Source organism: Mus caroli, chromosome 9, assembly GCF_900094665.2.
Source record: "Mus caroli chromosome 9, CAROLI_EIJ_v1.1, whole genome shotgun sequence".
Classification (NCBI taxonomy): Eukaryota; Metazoa; Chordata; class Mammalia; order Rodentia; family Muridae; genus Mus; species Mus caroli.
In genome coordinates, this window is record NC_034578.1 from 119,224,947 (window position 1) to 119,238,252 (window position 13,306).

The 13,306-nt window shown below is 39.1% G+C and overlaps 1 protein-coding gene across 1 annotated transcript; it reads right to left on the bottom strand.

The window, feature by feature from the left end:
* Positions 1-5,763: 5,763 nt before the first annotated feature.
* Positions 5,764-11,455, bottom strand: LOC110302114 (C-C chemokine receptor type 1). Its single transcript, XM_021172896.1, has 2 exons — positions 11,058-11,455; positions 5,764-7,343 (listed from the first exon to the last, which is right to left on the bottom strand). The coding sequence occupies exon 2, from the start codon at positions 7,274-7,276 to the stop codon at positions 6,209-6,211; it is 1,068 nt and encodes a 355-aa protein (XP_021028555.1). The 5' UTR covers positions 7,277-7,343; positions 11,058-11,455; the 3' UTR covers positions 5,764-6,208.
* Between the last annotated feature and the right edge of the window lie 1,851 nt (positions 11,456-13,306).

Consider the following 13,306-nt stretch of genomic DNA (forward strand, 5'->3'; position numbering starts at 1 on the left):
CTCACTTTGTAGACCAGGCTGGCCTCGAACTCAGAAATTCGCCTGCCTCTGCCTCCCGAGTGCTGGGATTAAAGGCGTGCGCCACCATGCCCGGCTCAGATGTTAAATCTTAAAACAACACGCATTTAATTTCCTACAGTGTAGATGTTAGAGGTCTCAAATGATTCTTACTGGGGTTAAAATATGTTTTATTCTATTGACTCCATAGAAAAATTTATTTATTATTATTTTTTAAAATTGTTCTCGGCTGGCAGGATTCCTTGGTTATGAATTTTGGTGTTGTTTTGCCTTCTTTTCTTCAGTAATTCAATATTCCCTTACCTTCCTCTTGCTAGGGTTCAAGAATCACTGAAGGAGGATCCCAGAATCAAATAGTATGCAAAGGCAAAGAGCATTTATTCTTCGGAAACACCTAGCTTGTGGACGTCAACCATTCATCAGAATGACAATGGCCAGAGGAGCTCACAGGCCTCCTTTTATTCAGGGTAGGGTAATTTTCTAGAAGGGTTAGGTAACCTCTAACATGATGGGCTAGAAGTGCAGCAGTGACATTAGTACAAAATTAGTACAACCAGTTTTGATTGGTTGCTATGCTACTTCTACTATTTTTGGTGAAGACTTCAAGAATTCAGGGACTGTCCCAATTCAGGGCTCGTTATCTCTTTTGGCCATATGTCAGGGCAGCTATTGACTAATGGCCCATTTTCTGTGTCTCTCCTGGGGAGCCTTGCCTGCTTCTTTGGGACACTGAAACCTAAGGCCTAACATGTCTGTCTGTTTTAAAATGGAGTGCATTAGGTCCTCTCATTCCTGGAAGACTTGCTATATCTTTAAAACCTACTAGGCTAACATCTCCGTTTCAAAAGCCTTGACTTAATCCTATCTGCAAAGTCCCTTCTGCTATCTGTATTTAAGACCTGGTTATCCGTGCAACCATTATTTAGCCAACTACAGTGTCTAAGAGGCCACTTTCATCTGGCTGGAAGGTGATTACTCTTGGGTTTACTGTGGATGGCTATCATAACAAGGATATACTACAGAAGGTCAGATAGGTGGCTACAGACAACAGAGAGGTAGTGTCTATTGTTGTAGTAAATCTCCAACCCAAATATGCCCCGTCAATGAAAACAGGACTCAATTAATATAAATACATGCTGTGCACCTAGATTGGGCAGATCTACGGCCACACTACCATCTTCCACATCTATGAGACCCCTTATAACTTGCAGTTTCTCCAGGCCATGTGCTTCTGCTCTGCTTTTATTCTTCCTCCTCCTCCTCTGCCTTCTCTCTCTCTCTCAAACCTCCTTCTTTTCTTTCTTTCAGCTCCACCTTCCCTTTTCTGCCCAATTATCAGCTCTCCTTTATTTTACAAATTAAGGTGAGAAGCAGGTTTACAGGAAATCATCTGAGTGCTGACTCCTCACTTGTTCGCATCCACAGGAGAATGGAATTAACATCAAATATAATTAGCCCCAGGGCTATCCACACAGTCTATGACAGTGTAGTGAGTGCAAATTATTCAAATATAATAGGGTTAATGTGAAGACAACTTACAACCCAACTGTAAGACATAGATGGCCAGACTGAAGCAGTTAAGTATCGTGTAAACATTTGCTTTATTTCTTGTTGCAACAACTGTTCAGCTGAAAAATGTCTGAGAGTGGGATGTCTAAGAAAGAAATCCCTTGAGGAATATCAACTTTATCTTTCTTAATAAGGAGAAGATAGAGATATTTTCTAAAAGCCACACACGTAAAAAAAAAAAACCAAACCAAAACATGTCAGATGGAAACAAATATGTAGCTTAAAGCTGTGAAAAGCTTTTAAGTGGTTATGTTATTACATAGTCATGTTTGCCAAAGAGAAGATCCCATATGAATTCTTTATTTAATAGGCGATGATTCCAGTCTAACTTGACCAAGCATATGTGAGACCAATTGTGAGGATATTCACCTTTTGCAGACTAATTATTGTGGTGAAGCATTCCAGAGGAAGTAGAAAGGGATGGTGTTTATTCCTCTCTGAACAGCTCACAACATAACACAAGACACTGTTTTTGAAAGTTATACATGTATATCAGTCTTTACCAGCATTACTGGGAACATTAACATCTATAGTCTGATATTTTTTGAGTCCTGTTAGCTTGGCAAAAAAAATTGTATTTTAGGTTCTGAGACCTCTTAGGGAGCTGATAATTGATGGTGCTGCACTGGAATATTGTATACTAGACAGTAATTCTATTTATGAAGTTTTTATAGTGACATATTCTGCATAAAATGGTGACATTAATCACATATAGGGCATAATTACTGCAAACAAAATTAAACAGTGAACACTAAAAAAGTAGAATTCTTTCTTTTTTGTCAATTCTTTGCTACAAGTTTCAGATATTCTTCAGGGGTAAAAAATCACATACACTTTATGGGCTGGAGAGATGGCTTGGTGGTTAAAAACATGTACTGTTCTTGCATAGTACCTGAGCTTGGTTTCCAGTATCTATGTCAGGAGATTTATTTTACAACTGTGTATAACCCTGGTTCCTGGGAATCTAACATCCTTTTCAGGCCTCTGGAAAAGTTGTTTTTCTTTTCTTTTCTTTTCTTTTCTTTTCTTTTCTTTTCTTTTCTTTTCTTTTCTTTTCTTTTCTTTTTTCTTTTCTTTTCTTCTTTCTTTCTCTCTCTCTTTCTTTCTTTCTTTCTCTTTCTTTCTTTTTAAATCACATAAATTTTACTAACTTTATAAGATAACGCTCTGCATATAGTAAAGTAGGTTCATTCCATTTATAATGTAGAGTGTTTTTTTTATGTTTTTATTTATTTATTTATTTATTTTTTGGTTTTTTGAGACAGGGTTTCTCTGTATAGCCCTGGCTGTCCTGGAACTCACTTTGTAGACCAGGCTGGCCTCGAACTCAGAAATCTGCCTGCCTCTGCCTCCCTAGTGCTGGGTTAAAGGCATGTGCCATCACGCCTGGCTGATGTAGAGTGTTTTTAATGTAACTTGATATGATCATCCTAAGTTTGTTTTTCCCATATTTCTACCAGGTTTACTAACACTCCTCACAGTTAGTCTGTTTCTAGCCCAGGATGTTTCAAGCTGATCTACTTTCTGTGTCTATATTTGCCTTCTGGAATTTGCACATTAATGAAATCATGTAAGAGGTGGTTTCTTGAGGCTGAATCATTTCACATAGCATGAAGTTTCTGAGGCTCTCTTACCACATAAAAGATGCTAGTATTTTGCTGTATTTTTCTTTCTTTGTTTGTTTTTTGTGTGTTTTGATTCAGGGTTTCTGTATAACAGCCTTGGCTGTCCTGGAATTTGCTTTGTAGACCAGGCTAGCCTCGAAGTGGTCACCTGGCTCTGTCTCCCTAGTGCGGGGATTATGGCATTTGCCACCGTATCAGCTTATTTTGCTGTCTTTTATTGGTCAATAGGATACTTGCCACTCTTGGATAAGGCTTGGGTTTGGTTTCCAGCACCTACATGATAGCCCAACAGTCTGTAACTCTGGTTCTTGTCAATCTGATATCATCTTTGGCCTCTATGGCCTTAATGGCCTCTATAGGTCTCTATGCCCTCTATGGGCCTCTATGGCCTCTTTGGCCTCTATGGGCACCAGGTACACCCATAAAGGCACCAGGCATACCTGGTGCCCATAGATCTTAAAGAAGAACTCCACTTAACAGATAAACATTTTTTTAATTTACCTGTTGATAGATCTAAATAGATAGATGTAAATAGATCATTTTTCATTTATGGCAGTGATCATCCACAAATTTTGTGGGGGAGGCATGCTTTTTTTCTCTTAGATATTACTGAGAAACGGAATTGTTACGTTAAGTTTTAGCATCTTCAGGAAAAATAAATTGCTTTACAAAGTGGTTGCATTATTTTATAACACTACCAACAGCATGTGAGATTTTGTATCTCCATATCCTTGTTACCATTTATTTGTGTATGACATATGTCTCATAGTAATTCCATGGAGTATAAAAAGCAATGTGACTGTGATTTTTGTGACTTTATCTCTCTAATAAGAAATAAAAAAAGCATTTTAATATTTCTTCAATCATTTGTCTGCTTTCTGCAGGGAAATATGTGTTCTTCCTTTGTACTTCTTACTACTGAGCCGTATGAGCTCTTTATGAATGCTGAATATGTCTTATAGCAGACTATATTCTGTAAGTATTTTCTTTCATTTTATTCCTTGTCTTTAATTCTCTCTCTCTCTCTCTCTCTCTCTCTCTCTCTCTCTCTTTCTTTTTTGAGACACAGTTTCTCTGTGTAGCCGTGGCTGTCCTGGAACTCACTCTATAGACCAGGCTGGCCTCGAACTCAGAAATCTGCCTGCCTCTGCCTCCCAAGTGCCAGGATTAAAGGCGTGTGCCACCACTGCCCGGCTGTCTTTTAATTTTCTTAATGGTATCTTTGAAATGGAAAAGTTATATTGAAAAAATCTTTTTATTAAAGTTCCTTTTGCAATTTATAAACCATGTTTTTGTTGTTTGTTTAACAACTCTTTAAACAAATATTCAAAGACATGGGAATGTGGTTGAGCTGGTGAAGTACTTGCTTTGAAAGCACAAGGACCTGAGTTTGATTTTTATCAACCTTCTTAAAAAAACCAGGTGTGGTGGGATTCACTTGTAATTCTGGGGATTCATTGGCCTAATCAAATGAGTTGTCTCCAAGGACTCATGTTGGTGGCTTGATTCTCAGTCTATGGGTGATGACACCTTTAACGTCATTGATCCAAGTGGGAGGTGATTTTTTTTTATTATCAGGGATATTACTCTTGAAAGGAACTAAGTCATTCTCAGAGGACCCTTGATGGTCCCCACAAGAGACAGGCCTCTTTAGTTCTTCATATTCCTGCCACTCCATGTGATTTTTTTTGCCTTCTTGCCTGTGCTCAGATCATGAAGCCTATACTGTGCAGTGATGCACTGATGGAGCTCTTATGAGAGCTGAGCAGAATGTCATGCTGAGTCTTCAAAGCTTCAAGCTAAACAAACCTTTATTCTTTATAAAGTATCAGCTTTGGGGATTTTATTATAGCAGAGGAAAATGGATTGATGTATTCTTTTAGTTTGTTCTTTTCATATATAAAATATGGACCAAAAGAATTCTATATATTTTTTGCATTAATTTATTTGGGTGTATGTCTCCATATGTGCACATATAGAGATCAAAGAACTATTTGTTAGAATCAGTTCTTTCCTTTCATCATTTGGGTTCCTAAAATTGAACTCAGGTTGTTAAGCTTGGTGGTAAGTGCCTTTTCCAGTGAGCCATTTGCCAGTTTTTAATTTTCCATTTTAATTTAGTAATATTATGAACATATTCCCAGATCAATAAAAATTCTTTAAAATATACCATATTGACTGACATTTAATATTTCTGAAATTATTAAACTATGTGACATTTTAATAGCATTTGTTAATATCACCCTAAAATTGACTACTTATCTTTTGAGTATTCTTGAACTTTTCAAATTCCTTTTCAGAAATACTGCACTAATTTACATTTGTATCAAACTGCAAGTCAGTGACTGTTTTTTCCATATCTGGATCTGTAATGTGCATCTTCGTTAGTAAAATGAAATAATATTTATTCACTACTTTTAGCATCCAAAAGAACTTTTATATTTTAATTGTTATTTCCTTGTGATCAGTATTTTCATATCAATGCTATTGCATTTATTCTCTGATTTATTTGCATCTTTGCTAATTATTTAAAATAATTGGATAGAAAAACTTTAGTTTGTTACAGTTTTAATTTTTTGACATAACATCTTATACTTTATAATATATGTCAATATGCAAGTATGCAAAATTCTTCTCTATTACAATGCTTTAATTTTTTTTCAGAATATAACATCATTAGGAATTGAATTCAGTAAAAGTAGTGGCTTTGTTTTTAAATTAATAACCACAGATCCTATCTCTTATTGGGCCCACGCCACTCATTGTCACCATTATTCCAGTTTCTGGAATGCCCCACTTTGTTTATTCATCTCCTTTCTAACAGAAGTTCAAGGAAACAATTAAAGAGGTGACTTATACCTAAGCTACCTCTAAGTTTCCTTTGACTCTACAAGATTGGGAATCCTGACTGTAAGAACTGTCAGTATCGGTCTTGGAGAGCAATATACTGTCTCCTCATTCTCTTCTTAGACCTTGGTTGACATCTATGGTCTGAATCAGAAGCCAGCAGAGAGCTCATGTTCTCCTGTGGATGGAGATATAGAACTGGTCCTTTCTAGTTGGTCCACAGAGAGGAAGGGCAGCCATTTTGCCAGTGGTATAGCCACATGCCTTTGAAACAGCTGCCGAAGGTACTTCCGGAACCGTTCACCCACAAAAACATAAATGATTGGGTTGACACAACAGTGGGTGTAGGCAATCACTTCAGTCACCTGCATGGCCAGGTCCAGTTGCTTGCTCTGCTCACACTGATTGGTGAATAGAACATCTTGGAAAGCAGAAACAAATACACTCAGATTATAGGGGGTCCAGAGGAGGAAGAATAGAAGAGTAATAGCAAATATCAGACGCACGGCTTTGGCCTTCTTCTCATTGGGTCTTCTGAGCAGAATTCTGATGATCCCTACATAGCAGATTAGCATGACTAACAGAGGCAAAATTAGTCCAAGAAGGTTTAACTTTAGAGCCTGAAACCTCTTCCACTGCTTCAGGCTCTTATAGGGGAAATGAGGGCTACAGGTATAGTGAGTGAACTCCCACTGGGCCTTAAAAAAGTATAAGGCAGGAATGGAAGCTAAGATGGCTAGGGCCCAGGTGATAAGACTGGTGATGATGCCAAAAGTAACAGTTCGGGCACTCAGGGCAAACACAGCATGGACAATGGCCAGGTATCTGTCAATCGTCAGCAGGATGATAAAAAAGATCTCACTGTATAAGCCCAGGTAATAAAACCCAGAGAGAAGCTTGCACATGGCATCACCAAAAATCCAGTTGTCTTTCAACTTGTAGTCAATCCAGAAAGGTAAAGTGAAAAGGAAGACCAGATCAGAGACAGCCAGGTTGAACAGGTAGATGCTGGTCATGCTTTGAAGCCTCCTATGCTGCATGAGCACCAGAATCACTAGGACATTGCCCACCACTCCAATGATGAACACGAGAGAATACAGGGGGGGCAGGAGTCCAGCCCCAAAGGCTCTTACATCAGTCTTTTGGCATGGAGTGGAGTCCCCATAGTCAAATTCTGTGGTTGTGGGGTAGGCTTCTGTGATATCTGAAATCTCCATCCTTTGGCGAGGAACTGGTCAGGAATAATAGCTTCTGAATTTACTTTTCTGTTAAAGACAGTGAGTCCTGGGCAACAAAGACAAGACAATGATTATATTTCTTTAACAAATAAACTGTGGATTGATACTTAGTGATTACCAAATCCTAAGGAGGGTAAGAAGCCATTGCATTTTCTACTCACATGGACCTTGTAGACTAAGAGGGGGACAGAACAAATGTGTGTGTGTGTGTGTGTGTGTGTGTATAATTCATTCAACTATTTCAAGAGTGATGGTTTAAGGAGCTCATTGGATCAAACACAAAAGGTGATTTTTTTTCATACTGTTCTAAATAAAGATTTCATATCAACCCCAAACAGCCAAGTTTGGACTTAATTTTCAACACCTATTAAATGGGCAAATTGTTCCTATTTAGAAGTGATGAAACAGAGGTACAAATTGCCACAGGATACTGCATTGTGGCGCAAGACCTTAGAAGCGATGGCACAGAGCTAAAGATTGCCTAAGGTTAGGCACAAGACATACAATGAGAGCTGAAGTAGAAATCTATGAGTGTGTTGTTCAATCCCAGCTCTGAAATGATAGGACTCTTCTGCCTCTATTCACAGCACTGGCTGTGCCACTGTTGTCTCCATAAAAGCTCTGGGGAGGAGGGCAGTTGTGGATAAGAACAAAAAGTTCATAGCTATGAAAGGTTATTATTTTTTCTGTTGTTCAAGAGTCTACAAGATTGTACTTTCAGTTGTAGTGAAACAATGCATGCTAGTTAATGTAAAAATCATGGTGCTCCAAGATCACTATTCCTGATAAAGAAAATTCCTAGTAGGACAACTATAACTATAGGTTGAGACACAAGGTACCACGTTGGTTGTTTGGTTTAGGCTGATCCCTATCACATGGCCTTTATATGGAACAGATAGATTTAGAGTTAACTCAATAGCCCTAGAGAGCACCATGAGAGAGCTAGGAGGAGGGCATGACCTGGAGACAGAAATGGAAAATGGGCTCAGGGAGTAAGAGATGCCTGTATCCAACAGGAGACGGCACACAGGAGCTAGATAGAAACTGAGACTCTGCTGAAATGGGCTATAAGTTATTGTTTATTATTATTATTATTATCTTTAATCAGGATTGCCTTGAGATAAACAAAGGGTCAATAGATAGCTTGCCATTGTAGGACTACTTTCACACCATGTATGTTTGTACATGAATTCTTTCCAGTTAACTTTTTGAAGAATCCCTCAAGAGGGGAAATATGAGCTTTGTTGTAACATAATAGCTGTATGACCTTAGATGAATCAATCTGCTTTTTGAGTCTAAGTTCCCCATCTGGAACAGGGGAGATTAATGAATGCTTACCTTGAAAAGATGCTATGAAGCAATGTGAAAAGTATCCCTGTACCCCCAGACAGTGACTATCAGAGACCCAGCTGTCATGCAGTGGACCTGTTCTAATGCCTGCCATTACCAGAAGTTCTGACCACAATGTCTGTATTCCTTCTTTCCTTACTGGGTTTCTTCATAGGAAACATAGAAAGGGATTTTTCTTGATTGTCAATGACAGTTCTTCCATGTGAATCATGCTATGAAATCTCTAGAAAGCTTGTCTCACAGAATTGGAAAGTCAAGTAGTGGTTACAGACAGAGTCTTGAGGAGAGTTTGGAAGAAGGGTGGAGAGAGTTTGGAAGGAGAGAGGACAGTAAACAGAACAGGGCTGAAACTGGACAGCCCAGCTCTTCTCATGCGCTATAGCACAGCAAGGTGACTATGGTTGATAAGATATATTTGAATATTTCCAAACAGCTAAGGCAGATCTTTGAGGTACCCAGGGTTGACTTCCCATTACTGTGCCCTTGTACTGAAATGTCCCCTGTATCTTTAAATATGCAGAAGTGGCACATGTGAAATAAAACCTAAGAAAATTGTAAAATAAAGAAAAATGTTCAGTATGTTGCTATTGATCAGAGTTTTAGTATTTGACCCAAATACCTATCAGCTAATTATGCTGCACCTGCACCATCAATCTGTGATCACCCTGGGCTTCTGCTGCTCTCCCTTCTGGGATCTTTAGTAAATGTTTCCTGATTACAAAGACTGTTCTGCAGCAGTGGTCTTTGAACATTAAGGCACATTGGAAAAGGGGAAAATATTCTGCTGGAGTGTCAAGAGGGGTCTCTTTATTTTCTATCAGCTCTGTCCCTGTGTTTACTCCTCCATGTCTTCCCTGTCAGCTCTCACTGGGGAAACTATTGTGGCAGTCAGGAATGATTGAGGCAGAGATTTCTGCTTCCTGCTGTTCATGCTAGTGCTGAAGAGGGCAGACATTCAGCTTGGCATTCAGGACTTCTAGATAGCTGACAGCTCTAGTGCAGAGTCAACTAAAGTTGGGGAGCAATATCATGTGGGACAAGGTGATCCTCAGGAGCCCAGTTCCTGTGGAACTCTAGCCAAAGTGAAGTCAGGCTGAGTTCAGCACTGTCAGGTGCTGTGTTCAACAGCCACCTGCCTACTGAGAAACCCCAGCTCTGTCTGTTCTCCCTAAAATTTCAGGTTGTAGCAGTTCCAGGGCACAGTGATGCTAAGGAGACATAACCTGGGCTGTGATTGGAGGAGAAAGCAAAGGCCCATTTTGCCATTGACCCTCCCAGGTCTGTGAATAGTTTCTTGTAGAAGTCTGCCCCAGGTCCCTTGTACAGTGCTCATGTAGATCCCCATAGCCTGGACTCTACTAGTGTCCTGTAGCATGCTCATTTGTGAAGTGTCTGGGAAGAGATGATAAGAAGTATCCAAGCCCAAGATGAAGCCAGATGCTTATTGTGGCTCAAAGAGTCAGTTGTGTGCATCTGTTCCCTCTGCACGCATGTCAACTTGCAACTATCTACCATAGAAATCAACAAATAGTATCAACCATGGTTCTCTGTTTTAGAGAGAGGCCAATATTGTTCACTTTCTAGCATTTTACTACTTAGGCCTTCCTCATTGAATAACCCAGTCCTGTCTCTCATGCATCCTAATGCAAGGCCATTGCTACATAATTCCTTCAGAATCCTAGAGCTTCTTGCTATTTGTTGTGCAGAGGCAAACTGTCTATGATAATCTAAGGGTTTCCTGTTGTTTGAAAATTTATAGTTGTCCCTTCTCTCTCCAACTCATGAAATTAAAGCAAAATAGGCATTTGTTAGTGTCAGTCCTACACATCTCTTTTCATCATAAAACCAACATACACCATGTTAGAATTCAACAATTGCAGTCTAAAATTCCATCTACTTGCTACTTCTCGAGAGTGACTTTTCTCCTTCTCCAAGACAGTAGTCCCATTTTTGTAATTTTACTCTTAAGAAATTGGTTCAGAATTTTGTCACTCTTGCATTTGCAATAATTTTTCTTGCTAACATATAGTCTCTTGTTACCATTTCTTTATATGTTGCATTTTGTTGCTATTTGGCGAAGTTTCATAAAGACAACTTTAAAAATAACTTTCAACGAAGGCATTTCTTGTCTCTTTATACTGGTTTACTCTCTTAATTAATCATCAACAACAAATTCCTCAATATCACTGTATAGAAAAAGTTTTATTCCTGAGCATCCAGCCTTAATAATAAGTCCAGCATTGTCATCATTTCCCAAGTATTAACTGTTTTACAGATGCAACAATGGGCTACATAGGCTCCATCTGATTCTCAAAGCATTATCCAATGTTGAGGATCCCAGAACTGCACTCATGACTTAAGCTTGCCTTTCACAGTACCTGGTGGCATAGAAATGACAAACATCACTTACTGTGTTTCCAGAGTATTTTGTCCACACAGACTTTGTTTCTGGGCCTTTGAGGGTCTTTATGAATTCAAGGTTCAAGGTCCCAACCTAGTAGGAAGTTCTTGGCTTCCTGTATGATGATGGAGATTAGACTCTGGTTTTATAGCCTTTCAGAATGACAAGAATGGTGTAAAGTTCTTCTTTTTTATGGTTGGTTGCCTGTGAAGCACTACAGTGCTCACCAGTGGCCAATTCCTGGGGTCCAAGTTCACTAAAGTGTTCTGTCTGTCCTCTCTGCTCCAGTTCCAGTAAAGTTCCAGTCTTCTCAGAGGTAGCTCTGCCCTACAAGAATTGTGTAGGGATGGGTTAGATGGAGTTGAGTTGGACTCTGTGTGTGACAGTGAGCTGTTCCTAGGACTCATGGAGCAATTGATGTGTGTGGGCGTGTAAATGTAGGGCTAGTCATAGAGTTCTTGTGGTCAGCGAGGAGCCTCCCCCCTTCTAAAGATTGCAAATGGAAAGGTCTAAACCAGAACTCATATCCTGTTCCTCAAAATCATCTGGCTAATGAATGAGGACCTACAGAGGCATCCCCTCTCTTTGGAGATCTATATCTAAGTTATTTCTATTTGTACTCTAACTGCTCTGCATACCTCTCTTCTGCTCCCAAATCCTTTCCCCACCAAACCTCAAGGAATGTTTTTCTCTCATGATATCTGGCATGAGAGAGCACAATACAGGCTGTTTTCCCTTGTTTTTCTGATATGAATGGTGTGTATGCTTTTAATATCAGCGTTAAACAGGCAGAGGCAGGAGGATTTCTGTGAGCTCCAGGACAGCCTGGTCTTCATAGTGAGTTCCAGGACAGTCAAGACTAAATCATACAAAAAAAAAAAAACCCATTGACTATTTTCAGGGTAATATGGCTGTAGATTCCCCTTTCCTTCTTGATACTTTTGGTTTATGTATGCACTGGCCAGACATGGTCACATGAGTGCAAAGCCCAACACCTTTCTACACCTCTTTGAGTCTTGGGTCTAATACTGTCCACTTTGGTTAATGGCAGGTGCATGAGGTAGAAGAGAATATGAAGAATATCAGAGGGTCTGGCTCAATAAAAAAGAAGCCAGAAATACATATTGGGAAAAAGACAGCATCTTCAACAAATGATGCTATTCAAATTGAATGACTGCATGTATAAAACTGCAAATAGATCCATACTTATCACCCTGTATAAAACTCAACTTCAAATATTTCTAAGACCTCAACATCAGGCCAAATACACTGTGATAGAAAAGTGGAAAATATGTTGAACTCACTGGCACAGGAAAAAACTTTCTGAACAGAAGGTGATAAATAGCACAGGTACTAAGAACAACATGCTGCTGAGTATGTGAGTAAGGGGAACTCTCATCCATTGCTGGTGGAAGGGCAAAAACTTGTACAACCACAGTGAAAAATCAGTGTGGTGGTTTCTCAGGAAGCTGTGAATCAATCTACCTCAAGATTCAACTATTCCACTCTCGGGCATATACCTAAAGAACTCTACATCATATTATAGAGACACTTGCTCAACCATGTTCATTACTGCTCTATTCATAATAGTCAGAAATAGAAACAACTTAGATGTTCATCAACAAATAAATGGATAAGGAAAATGTGATAAATTTACACAATAGAATATTGTGCAAATCAGCCATTAAAAATGAAAATTTCAGACAGAAGGAGCTAGAAAAAAATCAGTCTGAGTGAGGTAACACAGACACACAAAGACAAATATAGTAGGTATTCATGTAGATGAGGATTTAACTGTTAAATCATTGATAATCAGGCTATAATCCATATAACCAAAGAGGTTTGTATAGAGTATGGGAGTATGGAAAAGGGATGGATTAGTCTAGGAAGGGGAAATATAATGGATAGGTATGGATGAATGAGGGCTGGGCTGGAATAGGAGGATCAAATGTGGAGGGGGGAGGGAAGAGGGAATTGAGGAGTGATATGGGGATGCACATCAACAGCTAAGGATCATTTGGGAGGCCATATGGAAACATACAGTAGAATTTTCCCAAAATATATACACATATTAAGTTGATCTAAATAAAATTGCCAAATAATGGGAAGACAAAATTCCAGATGTACATCTCTTGTCACCAAATGAAGCTTCCAGTACCTGGAAAGGTTTACATATAATTGAGTTATTGATTAAAGTGGTCTCATGGAAACCCCCAAATAGCCCAGTCTATTCCCAAGGTTATTGGTTGCTCTCTACA

Bases quoted from the DNA above. Each gene is read 5' to 3' on its own strand.
- LOC110302114 (XM_021172896.1), bottom strand. From the start codon at position 7,276: ATGGAGATTTCAGATATCACAGAAGCCTACCCCACAACCACAGAATTT.